The sequence below is a fragment of the Saccostrea echinata genome, unplaced genomic scaffold (assembly GCF_033153115.1).
Source record: "Saccostrea echinata isolate AGI-Se365-2 ecotype Australia unplaced genomic scaffold, CSIRO_AGI_Sech_v1 ptg000054l, whole genome shotgun sequence".
Classification (NCBI taxonomy): Eukaryota; Metazoa; Mollusca; class Bivalvia; order Ostreida; family Ostreidae; genus Saccostrea; species Saccostrea echinata.
Window position 1 is genome coordinate 14239399 of NW_026889803.1, and position 18004 is coordinate 14257402.

At 33.1% G+C, this 18004-nt stretch overlaps 3 protein-coding genes across 3 annotated transcripts; 2 read left to right on the top strand and 1 right to left on the bottom strand.

The window, feature by feature from the left end:
* Positions 1-3323: 3323 nt before the first annotated feature.
* Positions 3324-6715, top strand: LOC133172641 (GEL complex subunit OPTI-like). Its single transcript, XM_061307580.1, has 4 exons — positions 3324-3518; positions 4207-4310; positions 5036-5165; positions 6278-6715. The coding sequence occupies exons 1-4, from the start codon at positions 3411-3413 to the stop codon at positions 6320-6322; spliced, it is 387 nt and encodes a 128-aa protein (XP_061163564.1). The 5' UTR covers positions 3324-3410; the 3' UTR covers positions 6323-6715.
* Positions 6716-8447: 1732 nt separating this feature from the next.
* On the bottom strand, positions 8448-13596 carry LOC133205569 (ganglioside-induced differentiation-associated protein 1-like). Its single transcript, XM_061341407.1, has 5 exons — positions 13468-13596; positions 12100-12301; positions 11591-11761; positions 10895-11095; positions 8448-10538 (listed from the first exon to the last, which is right to left on the bottom strand). The coding sequence occupies exons 1-5, from the start codon at positions 13534-13536 to the stop codon at positions 10213-10215; spliced, it is 969 nt and encodes a 322-aa protein (XP_061197391.1). The 5' UTR covers positions 13537-13596; the 3' UTR covers positions 8448-10212.
* A 90-nt stretch (positions 13597-13686) lies between these two features.
* Positions 13687-15609, top strand: LOC133204638 (EKC/KEOPS complex subunit Tp53rkb-like). Its single transcript, XM_061340391.1, has 3 exons — positions 13687-13701; positions 13836-14067; positions 14977-15609. The coding sequence occupies exons 1-3, from the start codon at positions 13687-13689 to the stop codon at positions 15465-15467; spliced, it is 738 nt and encodes a 245-aa protein (XP_061196375.1). The 3' UTR covers positions 15468-15609.
* The last annotated feature ends 2395 nt before the right edge of the window (positions 15610-18004 follow it).

The window sequence follows — 18004 nt, forward strand, 5'->3', positions numbered from 1 at the left end:
TTTCTTGGACTTGTTAAGAAATTTTCTGGGTTTGATACGATTTGGAAAAGAGTTTATGGTTTTTCTTTTTATTTCTTGGATCTGCGCCTGCAGTTGGTTACTTAGCAAGTCAAAATGTGTAATTGAATTCAAGATCGAGAAAATGACTGGAGTTAGAAAATAATACACCCTCATGACGTTTTCATACTCATGTATTACATACAGTCCGATACACTTTTACGAGATGTACGTGAAAAATGGAGGAAGCGAACAGTAATCAATCTCAAGAGTCCATCGAAACAATGCAAATCGGGAGCAGAGTAAACACGGACCTCTAAAAGCATCAGAGGTGGGATCAGGTGCAATGGAGGACAAAGCACCCCTGTTGACTGGCCACACCCCGTGTGCTCCTTGTTATGATCGGGCAAACGGAAAAATCCGTAGACAATTCGGTGTGTAAAAAAAAGACCTAACAATTATAGTCTGAAATACGTCAGTCGGCATTCCACTTAATGATAGATTGTATTTGCTGACAAGGTCATTGTATCGTCCAAGGAACTTGCGAAATGTTGACTTTAAAGAAGACTGTTGATATCCTTGTTTCATCAACTTGTTTGTCAATAGCTTACCTCTTTTTAGAAATTTTCGTACGTAGAGCATGCTCTTGTGCGTACCGAGTCAACTTGGAGACATAAATTCTAAATGCATATGATAATGGTATATTGCTACATAAATAAGGGAAGTTGAAGTCATTACGTTTATCATAAAGTTTCGTTTTTCTTTTTCTAGTGAAATACCCAAATATGAAACAGATGCGTCAGACTCTGTGGTATCTTTTATTTCAAGTTCATTGGGATATATCAAGTCGACATATGAATGGAAGTAATTATAAAACGTACATCGACGATATATCTAAATGTTGAGTTGAAAGCCACAGCAAGTGTTTTCTTCTCATGTATAAGTTTTTGAATAAATTCTGCTTCATATGAATATAAAAATATGTCTGCTTATAAAGGGGCGCCATTGGTACCCATGGGAATTCCGACAGATTGTTGGAAGACTTGATCTCCGTCTATGTCTATAAGCTGGAATTGCCGCTATGTAATAATTACTGAAACATTTCTAATTTGAAGAAGAAAATTTATGCCTATTCTATAAGCAGAAGAGGGACACACATTCTAAAGCAGACAATACTTGACAAGGTTTTGTTTTGTATTGGGTTTTTTTTTTTTAAATTATGAGACCATTGAAGAAGTACTGATCATTGAAATTAACCTCGTCCATATCTTCGGCATAAAATTTCAGTTTTTTAAGTCTTGTGTTTTGGCCTGATGGCGATATCATTTAGGGGTTGCAAAAATCTACGAATATTGTGACCAGCGACATTATCATTGTATCGTCGCTGGCGACGAAAGCCTACCTGAGCTATTGTTTTGAGGGAACAATAAGTAATTAGGCAACACTTGTAATAACATGAAGCTAAAACAAGTTAACACAAATCTCAGCTAAAACAAATTTTCCATTTCAAAGGTCAAAGTAGTATTTTAGTAGTATTATATATCCGGTAATCCGGACGAAGGACAGTCTGATTACCCCCCCCCCCCCATTCTCCTATCGTCAAGACGACGACAGGAGAAATGAGGGGTGGTAGTGGTTTTAATCAGACTTGGTAAGAGATTTAATTTCTACCACCTTTTTAAATAAATTTGCATGTAAACTGATAAAACTGCAAGTTGACCATCGACGCCATTGGATGGTGGGGTGGTTACTGGCACATTGAAAGCGTTAGGTGGTAGGTCTTACTCAAGTGCGCAGATCAGTAGCGGATATAAATGGGAGGGGGTTTAAAGAATTAAGAAAGTCTTTATAAAACATGTACAATTCAACTTATATTATTGACAAGTATTGTGAGTTTCTGTCTGACATATATTTTTTTTACTAAACCATCCCAGTGTTGCCCCAATATTAGCCCCTGGAAAATTATGGATCCGCCCCTGCAGGTATAATGTCATGATATTCCGGGGGAAGGCAGGAATATTATGAGGTTATCAGTTCTTCCCTAGACTTTTAATAATTTTCTATTATAGGCTATTTTTTAGCTTTGTAATGATACAGAGTATTGCATGTACTGATCATACGAGTTAAAATCTGTTCAAAATGCATTAATCATGTTAATCTTTTTGAAAATAATTATTATAAGACAGCGGAACATTAACTGGCAAAATTGGAGATATGCAGCTTACGTCATTTCCATCTGTTACAGTCAAAAAATTTAATGATAGGCAATGAAATGGGCGGGTACAATTTGACACGGACGTCCGAGAAACATTGGATTGAAATTCTAGTTTGAAATTCGCATTTTCAATCCACCTCAGCTACGCTAGAATCACGGTGTTACTGATTGACCCAGAAGACAAATGATTTCAATTTCGGAATAGTTTGAAATTTATATAAATCAGAATTTCTGTCCAGTGTTTTTTTTTAAAGAAATAAAAAGGGACAAACATTTGATTCCTGTTTGGTATGTCCATGCGTGTGTTGGGGGGGGGGGGGGGCTGTACGATCTTGGAAATAAAAAAGAAAGTTTTTTTTTAGTTTGGCCAACCCCTCCCTGTTTTTAATTGTCAAACATTTTTAGTGAAGACAAAACTAAAGAAAATAGCTCTTCTCTTCCTAGAAATAAAATATTTTGTCATGTGAAGGCATGATCTAACTCGACAATTTTTTGACCCCCCCCCCTTCTAGAATCAAATGGCCGTCCCCTGAAAAAAATAATCTCTGTCTTCTATGACTTTTACGTGTCCTTAAAATTATAGACTAAAAAAACTCATATAAATATGAATTTCAAACAACCTGTATATGGGAATTGAAATTATTTGTCTTTTGGATCATACATTCACACTTTGCGTTTGAAAACAGCTCAGGTGGATTGAAAATGAACATGATGGATTTCACACTAGAATTTCAATCCAATACTTTCACGGACGTCCGTGTCGAATTGTACCCGCCCATTCCAATGTTTTTAATTGTAACAAATTTAATGGAAATGACGTAAGCAAAATATTTCCAATTTTGCCAGTTAATATTCCGTGGTCTTAGATTTGGTAAATAAAAAATTAGGTATTTTTTTAAAGAGCACACTAACCACAGCCCATAAATCCGCCTATGTAAAAGTTACAAAATATGAAAAAATATATGTACCAGAGACTTTAATGTCTCTGGCACAGGCGAGCTAAGTCACGAGGTAATAGTATCCAATCCAGCTGATTTCAAGGTCAAACTGATTCATAATCGGGATCGGAGTGTTAGAAATTCCAAACAATGTAAAGATCTCGAAAAGAAAAATATCTGTTTTATCGTAAAAAGTCGACAAAATCTTTTTAAAACTTGCTATTTCAGTTTTATATCTTGTTTCCAAAGAGCAGTGTTTAATGGCTTCTTCATCCAAAAAGCGAACGGACGAAAAACCAGTCAATGGATTTTTAAATGCCTCAACACTTTCGAAAGCATTTGCATCAGGGTCCACGTGGGAAGATAAAGTATGATAAATTATTTTCCTTTCGAAAAATAGATTACTTGCCATGATTGTATTGGTAATTGTGCTTAAATAATTTTACCTGCAATGTTGAAAGGAGAGCAAGACTAGGATCCTAACCCCATTCTGGCACTCACCCCCATCCCAGCAGCTGTCCAGTGCTGAATTTTTTTCCTTAAGGGTGCAGAGGTTGGTTTCTCTGTCGATCGATACATATCTCAAAATTTTAACTCAGTGTACAATGTTTCTTACATAGGATGTAGACATTTATTGGATATCAGCCTGGGTAGCTGAGTGGAAGAGTGCCTGACTTGTGATACAGGGGCCATGGATTCGATTCCTCGTCTACTTATATATTTTATTTATTTATTCATCCTTTCTTACTACATTTAGTGGCAAATGGGGGGGGGTGTTCATGTTGTGTGTAAATTGGTCAGTTCTAACAGGGCCTGTGAACTTATGTCTTCAAGGTTGAAAACTGTTCAAGGAGGGAGGAATGTAGAAGCTTGGGCTATATAGACCATGGATATTGGCCTGGGTAGCTCAATGGTAGAGCACATGACTAGTGATGCAGGGGTCCTGGGTTTGATTCTCGGTCCAGCTGCATATTTTTTTGATTCATTCCTCCGTTCCTACTACATATATATAACACTTTGTAAAAATTTTAAGTTAATCTACTGTATCTTTTTTAGGATGAATTTTTAGATGTCATATACTGGATGCGACAAGTGTTTGGTCTTGTTCAAGGCTTGATATGGGGACTCCTTCCACTGAAAGGATTTTTTGGATTGTTGTTGTGAGTATTTTACAATAAGCATGTAAACAAAGAATATATACTTATAATTATTTTTAAAAAATGAGATCTGTAAACACAGTTGTCACTTTAGACTCTTTGCTTGCCCTTTGTCATCAAATGAATTGTCAAAGGTTTGTTCAGTGTTGATAGCTCATGGAAGCTAGAATAAAATCAAATGAGAAAAAAATTGTCAAATGTCAAATAAAATACTGCAAAATCTAATTTTCATTAATTTTTGCCTCAACTTTATGATGAATTTGTGTTAATACTAATTCTAGAGGTAGTACAAAGTACATTCTTTTATACTATACAGGTGAACTTTGGTATCTCAAACAATGATAATTATCTCAAATACCATGAATATGTCGAAGTGATTTGAAATCCCAACCACTTCTTCTTAAAGTATTTTACCCTCGATACCTCAAATCCTTGGATATCTCAAAGTTTTTTTCTTGGTCCTTTAGAGTTCAAAATAATGAGGATTGACTGTATATTATTCACACACACACACACAAAGTTAAGAAAAGGACTGTAGTCCTAGAATGGGATGATTATTGAAAATCTGCAAAAATTTGATCTTACAATTATTAAGTATATATTTTTAAAAGTAGCGTAGTAGTTCTGACACTGGAATGGAATTTACATATTTATGACATTTACAAAGAAAAAAAATTCATCTACGTACGTAATACAAGCAATTTTATTAATGATTTTACATTTAACAGGTTTTTTGTCTTCAACCTTGGAATTGTGTACCTTTACTACAATATGTTTCAAAAAATTGATGATGAAGAATATGGAGGAGCTACAGAAATCTTAAAAGAAGGACTTATGACATCATTTGCAGCTTTTCTGGTATGTGATGTAATTTTCAAATACCGGTATGATTTCAAGATGGAAACATAGTGACAGAGCACAAAATGTCATTCATTACTATAATGTACAACACTATTATTATACCCCCTGCTTGAAAAGTGGGAGGGTATATAGTGATCGAGGTGTCCGTCCTTCCGTCCGTCCGTCTGTCTGTCTGTACATCCTCCGTCCGTCCGTCTGTCTGTTACGCTTTGGGGTACCTATCTCTTATCCGCAACTCCTCTTATACCACTGAATGAAATTTAATGAGACTTTCACAGAATCTTTGTTACATAGTGCCATTGTGCACCTCCTATTTTACTTTTTGATCTGACATTTATTTCGGGTCTCCCAGGGCAAAACATGGACTTTGCCATTATAATCATATGGGAGGCTGGGGGTATCATTTAGTGAGCTCAGTGCTCACAGTACCTCTAGTTGATTTATTAATTTGGATAGTGGTATAAAGAGTTAAATTTATATAAGGAATAACTGTCTAGTTTTTTGGTTTTATGATGTGATCAATCAATTTGCTGGTGTGATAATTTGCATAAACGCTGATGGCGCTTATGCGTAAAATTATCACGCAAGCAAATTGATTGAACATCGTCATAAAACCAAAAAAACCAGACAGTTATTCCTTATATTTACATTTTTACCTGATCCTTAATTCAATAAAAAAAAATCAATAATAAGAAATCTCAGCATCCCCACCAGGTGTATTACTAACCAACATGCAGCGAAAAAGCATGCAGTTCTGTCACATGCTGTGCAAATCGATTTATGGGGTTATAAAGCCATTACCTTATTTGTAGATTTATCTCAGAGAAAGACATTGGAAAATGTAAATATAAGTTTATATAAGCATGATAAGGTTACAATGCTGGTAAATTCATCAGGCCATTATAATTTTTATGAATTAAACACATATACTATATAGACTAGTAGTGGTACATGTATCTGTATCATAGTCTGTTATGTGCATGAGTTTATACAGCACACGCATAATGTTTTCTGACTTTTCTCTGAATTCTCTCCACATTACTGTTAACTGTCTATTACCTAAGAAGTGAAAACTTTTGTCGAAATACAAAGCTAAAATTTCTTTTCAGGTAACATGGATAATAATCTACTCATCATTACATACCAGTTCATAGCATTGATGTAGAGATGGCAGAAGCAATCACACATTTATGGATTCATTTTTCATTTACTGCAGCAAGGGAGCATAAACCATTGTGGTGCCATGAATAAAACTAAAGAAACCCTGTGGCATCAAACACGCATAGAGATATATGTTGTTACGTTTTGTGTGAAGATTTCCAACAGAAGGAATTACTGTCATTGTGGAGTAATATTTAAACTTTTTGGATGAGTTGTTTTTTTTTTTTTTTTGTTTTTTTTGTTTTTTAATTTTGTAGAAGATGCTGGTTGTACTTGTCAAAATCATAAACTAAAAAATGTTCACACATATGTAATGGTAAATATTACTCGGTTTTTATATGGTATTTATAAAAATATTGAATGAAATTAAATGAAAGTAAGAATATACATATTAGTGTCAGTAATCGTCTTTTTTTAAGTTCCTCAAAGTTGTTTATGATATAATCAAAGTCACAACACAAATTTTAGTCATCACTTTTATTATAGATTTGTATTCTAAGGAATGCCAGCTAGGTATTGGCTATCTTTGAAAGAAGTCAATTTTACAATGGCATAAAAAAAATCCTGTAGGATTTGTCTTCAAAATAATATATAGATAGCCTTTGGCTGATTATTACCAGGATAAATTATACAGTTTATCATCAAAGGTAATTTCCAATTGGACTTTGACATGCCCCCCCCCCCCCCCCTTTGTGACTTTTGCTTGCACAAATAGAAGACATAGATATGCAGGTACAAATTCTATGTTTTAACTTTTCATCAAGAGTTCATCAAAACTATAGTTGAAATATACATGTACAAAGTAAAGTTGAACTTTTTTTTTATCTCAAACATCAATATCACCAATAACATGGATATACTGAAGTGAGTTGTAGGTCCCAACCACTTTTTTGAAATGTATTTTAACCTTAATATCTAGAATCCATTGATATCTCAGAATTTTTTTTGGCCCCGTAGAGTTTGAGATAACAAGATTATTATTATAACCTGTTTTGACAAAGTACCACATGGACAATCTTAAGAAGGGTGATACATGAATGAATTCACACTCCCAGACTTCCTTTGCATGTTGCATTTGAGGTTCTAGGATATAGAGATTAAAAGAATACCATGATGAGGAATTTTGGTACTTTAATTATATACATGCATTAAGTACTGTCATCCAATGGATGATGAGATATTAGGGTAGATGATATATGTATCAACTGTGTAATGGGTTTGGGAACTTTGTGTTAGACGTTACATCATTTATAACAGTAAGCTATGTAATGACTTATTGACAGTAATTTCTAGATAACTGATAGCTTTTAAATTCATTTTAGATGCATGTAAGTATAAAGAATGAATGGAAGATTCCTGTCCCAACACTATGATATACATGTGTACCGTATTTGGCTGAATATAATACGCACTTTTTTCCCAAAATAATTTTCTGTGAGAAAGGGGTGCGTATTTTACACCACAATGGGATTTTGATAGGTTTTTCTTTCATGTGAAACACAGCTATCATACGCACATACCGTAGTATTACCTAGAGACTTATGCAAATATATATAATTACTGAACTGCTGAGAGAGATCAAAGCACTTGTGTGTACTCTGAAGAACCAAGTTTATTAATTTGTTGATTCCAGTATTATGTCATGGAAAAATACAATGACATTATTGCCCAACTCATAGTCGGATACTGTAAGAACTGGTTATAAGAAGGCACTGGGACCTCTAATTTTGCTTCCACATAACCGAGATTATATCCCTATAATGCACATAGTGAAAAGTCTTCTATGTGATTCGTAAAAATTTCCTTATGACCGAAATTTCCTTATAAGCGAGTTCTTTGTAACTGAATTATACTGTATACTGCGAGAGCAGAAATATTTGCTGGGAATTAAATTTTGTTCAATTCATTGCAAATATTTTTTATCAATGAATATTATATCCAAATAAATTTTTTACCCAGACATTGTTACATATCTATAATGGTTGTATGAAGTCTCCATGAAATCACTTTAGATCACAAATCAAAGAAATTTTTTTCCCTTGAAAATTCTGCCTCTACAGTATTTATTTTAACTAGTTCCTGTCTCAAAGTACCTCCACATAAATCTCCAAATTGTCATTATTTTCAAGGTTTATTCATTGGTAACAATAACTATCACAATACATCACAATACTGTAATCAAATAAAAAGTGTATATAAATGTGAATGTTAAAATCAAAATAATGACATGAAGTAAATAAATAAAACCTCAAGAAATGAATATTCCTGCACTGTTCCACAGAGATTTCATTTCTCCAATATATTGTCAGTCAGCAATCATTAATGAAGGGTTAATATCAGATAAATACTTCAGATATTTAAAAATATGTGTATATCATTTACATGAAATACTAAATACATTTAATCACAATGTAAGTAAACACAACCAGTAAAATACAGTGGAAAAATTACTCAATGTGATTTCTTTCTCCAGCAGCGCATCTTTTGATCAGTGATAACGGGGACCATTTTGCATAGTGTGCACTGTAATAGTGAATATCTGTGATGCTGCATTATTTTTTTTATGACAAACTTGTAACCTCAAGGCACATTAAATTTTTCCTCATAATCAATGCATCATAAAATCTGATGCAAGGTACCCAGGTACTAGTAACAGTGAGGCACAGTAAAAAAAAAATTAAGTACCTTATCCTTAAAGTATTTCTTTGTTCCATATGAGGGATCATCCTCTGTACTTCATTAGCAAAAGTGCAATGCAACTATTTTACGTATGAATACCTACAGTACCTGACAGGAAAAATCTTAAGTGATATACTTAGCAATTTATATTTATTCTTACTGGTAATATATCTGGTCATTATCTATTGAAAAAGATCCATAACATTGAACTGGATAGATCTAGCATTTTCTACATTTTAATTTTTTGAGTAGGGGAGACTAGAGAAGTGACTTCAATTACTATACATTGTGCGACCAATGCAAAAGAATCTGTATGAAAAAGAACCTTGTATTACCCAGTAGTGTAAAAATAAAACACTAATGGTACATGTAGTTTAAAGACATCTGCTAAGATTCTAAACCAATGCAGGCATTTTAAAAACCATTTGTAATTGCAAGACATTTCCTTGCAACACATTGACCATGTGACTTAAAAATTTTGTTTAAAAAAAAAAAAAAAAAAAAAAAAAAAACATTGAGAGTGCTTTTGCTTATTATTGAAGGTAATACATGTACATAGAGTAATGTAACATTTCATGGGGGGCTTAAAAAATTCCAGTGTCTTTCACTCATATGATAAGACATAACTCAAAAATAGCAGAATTTTAAGTGATTATCCAACCTCTTTCACTTAAGTTTTTTTAAAAGGCAAAATGAACCACATTACCTTATTTTCCTTGGGAAATGAGGAACTATAACTTAGCTGCATTTTTATAAATAGTCACTGTGTACACAGTTCATTCTATCATCAATCATAAATGGTATGTCAAAAAACATGAAGACGCAACACATTTTTTGGTTTCAAAATGATATCATATGACACAACTTAAACTGCTATCTACAGATTGCTACTTAATGAGCAAACAATGAGATTGAAACAAAGTGGAAGCACCAACATCTTTGAAATCATTCTAAAAATTGCACTAATACATTAAAAAAATGTCAAAATCAGCTCCATTATTGTAAACTGCACTCAAAAATTATTTTGAAAGTAATAAAAAAAAAAAAAAGAAAGAAAATTCCACATCTATCACAAAAACAGACACTGATAAGTTTGTATGTGTGCTACATTCCACACACATGTAAAAGAAAATAAGACAAATACACTAACCTTAAAAATATCATGTACTTACCTTATTAATTCTAAAACTATATGTTATCAATATCATTTACTCTTTTGATAAATTAAATAAGCCCCCCCTGCGGCCAAGCCCAGACCTGCTGCTCCAGCTAAGTAGGGAGACCAGGCTTTCAAGTTTTCCCAAACTAACGTCAGTTTCAGTGTAGAGATATCCTTCTCCAACCTTACATATGTGGGTCGTTTCTTGACTTGGGAGAAATAACTGTCAATGTGAGGACATAGGCTTTGTGAGAAATATTCTTTGTCCATTCCTAACAAAGCTAAACGGTTTAGGAGTACAGTAAGGTGGATGTCTGCGGCCGTAAACATGGGACCAAACAACCACAGTTCATCTGCCACATCTCCGTTTTCTGAAAATAAATATGGAAATAATTTTTTCATCAAGGAAAGTTTAAAACAACAAAACTATAGTTAAATGAGCATCTGAGAGCAGAAATTGAACTTCACACATTAATCATGCCTTTTGCTATTTTGAGAATCAAACTGCAGACTTGGTACATGCTTATGGCAAAAAATGCCTTTGTTTTCAAGCCTTGAATAATTCATCAGGATGATTATGGTTTTTTCTTTACCTTGTATTACTAAATGCCTGTTGTTCCATTATTGATAAATTTTATTTATTCCATTTTGATTTGAAAAAAAATTGAATAATATGGACAAATTACCAGTAACTAATGTTTAAAAACTAATTTATGGATCAACTTACTTTCTTTAAGCTCTTTCAGCTGCTGTTCAATATCTTTCAATGTGCGTTTCAGGGCCTCTAAGTGACCTTTGACCTTGGCTTCATCCGTAATGATGTCAAACTTCTGTGCTGCTATCTGGCTCTTTGTAAGGTAACTGTCTCGTAGCGCAGGGTGAGCTGCCGCTAACTCAGTCAAATAGCTCAGGCGATTGGCAAAGTTCTCTGAAAAAATATTAATGTAATGATATTTGAAACTTCTGTTGCATACCGTACAGCAGGTTATTTTAGTGGGTTGCTAATTTTGGCTTATTTTGGCATTTTGAAAACAGCCCACTCAAATTTAATTGCTAAAATATTCAGTACTCTCCATAGTGTTCATCTGCAAAGAGTTGAAACCCTGTGTCCGCTAAAATAAATTACGCGAAAATTTGAGCAGGCAAAACGCCAAATTTTACACCCACCAAGAAAACCCGGTATACGGTAATACCATGAAGAAAATGTAATAAAAATTTGAGAATAGCTCCCATGATTTTGAGACAGGATTGACGGGGAAACATTTCCTTCCTACTAACTACAAAATACTACATGTGTATTCCTTTCAAAACAAATGGATAAAAGTTTTTATAAATTATACCTTCACATCTATGTGAATTGATATTTTATTATCTGACATGGTTAAATTAAAATTATAAGAGTTGAAGGATTTATATCACCTACCTCTCATACTCCTTTGAACAGCCCCTGATATCTGACACCCGGCACCTGACAAGTGTGGATGATATATAATGCCATAAGTAATCACGTCCATTTCAATCATGTCCAGTCTCTTACACAGCTGTCTCACCTGTTTACCAAGTTCTGAGGATTCATCAGGAAATAACCTCTCACCTGTGCAAAAAATGTCTATAATTAAAATAGAAATCTAGCTAGGTAAGTAGCCAGGTAATGGACGGCCCATTAGATATTTTGATATTGTTGTTTTACTGAAAATAATTAACAAACTGAAAGCAACACACATTTATGCTTGTATGTACACATAATTTATCCTTGGGCCATACTTTGAACAAATGAATCTATACTCAGACAAGTACAGTTTATTTTCTAAGTCTTACTACTAGCTAAAAATGTAATTGTATATTTATTCACAATGAATTCAATATTTCTACACATATAAACATGTTTGTGGTGAATTACTTAATAGGTTTTACAAAGAAAACAGACTGTACCATTTTCAGAGGCTTCGTCCACATATTCCATAATGCTGGCAGGATCTGTAACTGTAGTGTCTGTTGTCTCGTCCCTGAGAACAGGTACATGTGCACCCTCTGGATTAAGTTTGACATACCACGGTTGATTGTGTTGTCCAGAAAATAAACTGACCAGACGAGGTGTGAATGCCAATTCTTTCTCAAAGAAAGCAAGCAGAACCTGTAACAAAAGATAACACTCCTGAGTCCATTTCATTGCGAACAATCATTTTTATTTCCTGAACTGTAGAAGAATATTTGAAATCTGATTGATTTTCTTTGTTTTCTTAATCAAAACAAAGTTATGACTGGGAAACAACACCTTGAACTGCATGAATACATGGTATAAGAATATATATATGTACATGTATCATTTAAAAGTCTGATAGATTTTCTTCATTTTCTTAGTCAACATTTTGGATAGTCTGATTCTCATAGATTGGTGAAATAAAATTTCTGTGAAATTACTAATTTTCTTGGAGGGGGCGGTAGGGGTAAGTTTTGTTGTTTTCATGGCATAGAGATACCCATAAATTCATGTCCCATATGAATGTTTAAATTCAATATAAAACATGTAAAAAGCTGTTGGTTTTTTTTTCAAATCCCCTCAAACCAATAATTTTTCCTCAAACCACAAAAATTTGACCCCACAAAAATAAGTGATTTTACAGTTGTTAATTGAATTTTTTTTTCTTTTATTTGATTACTGTAACAGTTATAACTGCTAAAAAGGCAAATGTCCAATCAACACAGAACCGTTTGATATTATTTTGGTGTCTACAGATAATGTTCATTTCCCATACTGTTGAAGTTTTCTAGTCCACCACCCCCAACCCCCCATCCCTACCCTAGTACCCAGTTTTTTCTGGAAGATTGATCGAGGTATAAAAAATGTGACTTACTCCAGACACAGGCCTCTGAATTTCTATCAATACGCCGTAATATGATTGTTCAGAATGACATATATATACCCCCTCTATATATAAATACACCAGGTATGCAACGACTGTGTATTTATATATAGAGGGGGTATATATATGTATGTATCATTCTGATCAATCATATCATGGCTCATTGATAGAAATTCAGAGGTCTGTGCTCCAGACTACCTTTCCCAAAGTTGGCAAAATTTAATTTAGTCGTTATTCTATATATGTTGGCCAATTATACAAATAATGCAGAATATACTTTAATTAAATGTATTTTCTGTGAATATTTTGTACTGTACTGTTTGACCTTCATCAAAATATCACACACATTATTGAAAGATTGTTACCGTTACTGGATTTTTCATTAAAAAAATCATATCTGGTAAGTTATTAAACAATACTAAAAAATTCACTGTACCTTTTGTGAAGAATATGATGTAGGAAAATAATAAAGAGTGAATTTCTTTTCTGCCTTAAGTTGTGCCATTCTGAAACCAGCTGTCTGCAAGGTGCCTGAGGAGGGTTTATTATATACATAAACATATGTTCATTCGTTTTGAAGAACCAGGTGTACAGAACTGTAAAATTCATTTTAAGAGTAATTACATGTTATCAAATATAATATTAGCTTACAACAATGGCAAATTTCCTTGTGAAATATAAAAGAAATGTCTCTAACTTTCAAAATTAACAAATGATCCCTCGCTCTTTTATATTAGGAGATGCATAAAGTAAACCTTGAAATCATCATCTATTGTGCGTTTGTAATAGCGATATTTTGTATAGGGAAGCAAAACAATAATTAACTTGAGTAAAACAAAAAAGAAGAAAAAAGTGAGCATGGAGTTGTGGAAGCAAGGAGCTGAGGCAAAAATTTACAAAACAAACTTTTACGGCAAACCTTGCATCGTCAAAGAACGTTTTGTGAAATCTTACAGACATCCCAGTCTTGACAAATCACTGACAGCTCATCGAGTTAAGTCTGAAGTTAGAGCAATGTTAAGATGCAGGATGAATGGCAAGTAAATCTTGATCATAAGTTGTGAATTTTCGCAAATTGCAAACATCTGAGTTTTTTTTTAATGCCTTTATTTAAAGGGACATGGGTTCTAGTAATAACAGTTTTCTCACAAATGACAGAGAAACACTAAAAGGGAGAGCACTTTCAAGACCCCTGCATAATCATAATGTCAACAAATTGATACTGATACAGGTGTATCAAATAAAAACGCAGTACCCTTTCTTCCCATAATTTGTCCCCCAGTACACTGTAACATGAAGTGATCACCAGTTAAGTCGAACCCCCAAAACAGAGTATACCGTCAAAGGGGGGTTTTCTGTTATGCCATGTGGATCGTTTTGCAGATGTAAAACCACTCGTAAATGATAGCGATTAAAGGTGTATTAAGAGTTGGTGTTTTAGAAAAATATCACTTTATCGTACAAATAGGGCCAACAATAAAAAATGATTTGTTTGATGTACCATACTCCAACCGACCCATTAAAATTGCCCCAACCCAAACATTTTTTTCAGCACTTCAAATTCTTTTTTTAAATAGATTATCTGTATTGTTTTTAAAGTTAGGATCTGTCAATTTTCTAAGATACTTTTTAGATTAAAATATTCTACAGAAATAGATTATTTATTTCATTTGCTTAGCTTTTATGAAAATTTCTAAATCTGTGATTTATAAGCAATTGTCAAAATGTTAGAAAATATTTAATTAAAAAAAAAATACCTAAATACCCGCCTTGTAAAATGTGGGTCGGAGTACATCAAACAAAGAAAAGTTTAATGATGTCCTAAGGATTTTCTCACTGTAATATGTTTTTAGTCCAAATAAAAAAAAACACACACACTAAGATTACTGCATATAATTTCTTCCATGTATTTTTAATTAATTTTTTTCTTTTAAAATTTTCATAGGTATACTCACACCTACAGTGTATTTTGTAAATATGGATACATCATGCATCTATATGGAAGAAATACAAGATTCTGTGACTGTAAAAGACTACATAAAAAGTGTTCAAAGTAGCAAGAACTTAACAGAAGCTGTAAAAACTCTAACACCATTGGCACAGACTATTGGAAACACATTGGGTATCATGCACAAGCAAAACATCGTTCATGGGGACCTGACAACTTCTAACATGCTCCTTCGGGGAGAACCATCTGATAACAAACTCTATCTTATTGACTTTGGATTAAGTTTCTTTGAAAATTTATCAGAAGACAAAGGAGTGGACTTGTATGTATTGGAGCGAGCACTTTTAAGCACTCATCCAAATACAGAAAAGTTGTTTGATGTAATACTGCAGGCTTACTGTAAGAGCAATGACACAGGATCAAAAGAAGTTACAGCTAAGCTGGAGGAGGTCAGAATGAGAGGGAGAAAGAGAACAATGGTCGGCTGAATTCAAGACTTTAGATTATTTTTACAACAAATTATAACCTCTTAAAACATTGAAATTAAGGACTTTGATACAGTATATATGTATGAAGAAAATTTAATGACTGTTTATGAAAGTATATTTTCAAAAAAATAGTGTATCTGTTTGTCTCTGTTGTCTTTATATGTATCACTACCATTGTGGATTTTGAGGAAAGGATACTTGAATTACTTAAAACTAATGAATAAAATGAGGCCCAGAGAATTTTGTCTGTCAGCAAGAAGTCTTTAGACCCTGGAATCAACTAGGTACAACCCTCTTGACACTTTACATAAATGCAATGTCAGAGGAATTCCTGTAATCTGTGTGTGAAATGAAATGAAGAAATTTTTACATATTTTGGAAAGAACACAGCATCTACATATAAAAGTAAAGGAATATGGAGTCTAATGTCACAAAATTTTGAAGGGCTGGAATGTAATCTTGACTGAGATTCAGCTTGCTTTTATTGTTAAGGGCATTAGTCTAAATACTAAGCTGAGTCTCAGTGCAGATTAGGCTGGAATGCTCTCTTAATAAGGTTTAGGAGGTTCAAAGGGAAATCAAGGTCATAAGGAATGGTCAAGGTCAAATTATTATGACAAGGTTGAATTTATTACTATGTATCTAATGAAAATATCCTGAATAATTTCCTTGAAATGAAACTAATTCAGATCCTTTGATCCACTTGTGTAAATCATTACACTGAATAAAACTAACATATTTAATCAATTGACAAAAAGTCAAAGGGATCAGACACAAGTTCTGGAATGTAGTCTTCTTCCAATACAAAATTTTGTAAAGTTGCCAAAATATAAAAACATGTTTATATATGTTCTACTCCATAGACAAAGTAGTATTAACTCAAAACTGAAATTAAATTCTTCCTTAAAATATAAAAAATATAAAGAAGAAGGTACGGTTTTAGCTTTATTGTGCCCTAAAAATCTAATGTTTTCAAAAAGTTTTGATACTGGCTTAAATATTAGTTGAGTATATATATGACTGTGATAAATCAGGAAATAATATGGCATAAAGGAGTACCATTCTGGAAATATGCCGTCATCAATTTGATTCATTTCTCTATTTTAAACAGAAAATGCCTCAAAATGGCTCATTTCAAGGGTTATTTTCCTTAAGAAAATAGTGTCCACAGCCGTCGCCCACTTTAATTTTTGGATATGTTGTGTAAAATTCTTTGAAAAATCACATATCTCAAAATCTTTGTGGGCGATGGCTGTGGATGATATTATCTGAAAGAAAATTCCATTGAAAATTGGTGTCTTTTGCAACTTTTTAAGAAAATACGGGAAATTGCACAAGTTTATGACGTCACAATTAGCAGTTAGAAGGTCATGAGACAATTAGCAGTTAGAAGGTCATGAGAGAAAAATGATTTGTATGATCTTTCTGCATGGAATTTCAATGATTCAGAAAGCATGAGTTTTAATTTTTCACATCACTTTCATTTTTAAGAAAAACACAGGGCAAGAATTGTATTGAAACCGCACCTTGTTCTTTTCCTTGTAAAAACTATGTTTTTGTTTTTTTTGAAAAACAACCACAATCATTTAGAAAAGTTTGAATTATTTAAATCTTAAAATCTTGAAAAGTTCAGCATTTTGTACACTAGTGAAAGAATCCCCCACCCCCATTAGCAGCAAATGTACATAATTTATATAATGTACAAATTATTGAATGATAGTAGCTTAGCCTTACTTTTGCATAATTTTTACAAACAAAAAAATTATGGTATGCATCGATCTTCTAATTAGTCAGAATAGCTATTAAGTTACACTGAAATATTAAGTCTGAGTTTAAAATACAATGCACTTTATAATTGGGTCTCAAAATTGTGTGAATTAAATTTAAAATGTTAAAAAATATTTTGGAGGTTTTACAATATTGTTGTGTCGACAATTTTTTTAAAAAATGAATTGTAATTAGATTGAAAAGGTGTTTATCAAGCACCCTACCTGTTTAAAGAATCACTGTCTAGTTTGTTGGGTATGCAAAGGCATCAACGATAGTTGGAAACATGGGATAATTTGCATAATGGGCAAATCCCGTCATGCATAAATTGTCCCACATTTCCAACTATCATTGATGTCCCTGGCATACCCAACAAACTAGACAGTGATTCCCTATATTTACATTTATTTATAACATAAAATTGTAAATATAAATTAAAAAATGCTGTCTAATAGATTTAAAATACACAAGGCACCCCATGTGAATCTCAGTAGTTCCCGGCCACTGACAGACACAAAGACAGCCACACGAGATTGACATGCATATTAGGGATCTGACCTTTCATTTGGGGAAATTTATATTCAGGTATAATTATCAAGAAATCAACTCATCTAACTTTCAAAGAGTTATTACAGAGAAAACAATTAGAAATGTAAATATATACTGTATATACTCACCTATAAGTCGGTTGTATTTTTTAAGCTTATATTAGAGGGATTGACCTTCTAAAATACCAATCTTCTTATAACTCGCCTATAAGTCGGACATAG

Bases quoted from the DNA above. Each gene is read 5' to 3' on its own strand.
- LOC133172641 (XM_061307580.1), top strand. From the start codon at position 3,411: ATGGCTTCTTCATCCAAAAAGCGAACGGACGAAAAACCAGTCAATGGA. The intron at 3,519-4,206 runs GTATGATAAATT...TATCTTTTTTAG, and splicing joins GGTCCACGTGGGAAGATAAA to GATGAATTTTTAGATGTCAT. The intron at 5,166-6,277 runs GTATGTGATGTA...ATTTCTTTTCAG, and splicing joins CATCATTTGCAGCTTTTCTG to GTAACATGGATAATAATCTA.
- LOC133205569 (XM_061341407.1), bottom strand. From the start codon at position 13,536: ATGGCACAACTTAAGGCAGAAAAGAAATTCACTCTTTATTATTTTCCT. The intron at 12,302-13,467 runs GTACAGTGAATT...CTTTTGTTACAG, and splicing joins CATCATATTCTTCACAAAAG to GTTCTGCTTGCTTTCTTTGA. The intron at 11,096-11,590 runs GTAGGTGATATA...ATATTTTTTCAG, and splicing joins TGTTCAAAGGAGTATGAGAG to AGAACTTTGCCAATCGCCTG.
- LOC133204638 (XM_061340391.1), top strand. The intron at 14,068-14,976 runs GCAAGTAAATCT...AAATTTTCATAG, and splicing joins GTTAAGATGCAGGATGAATG to GTATACTCACACCTACAGTG.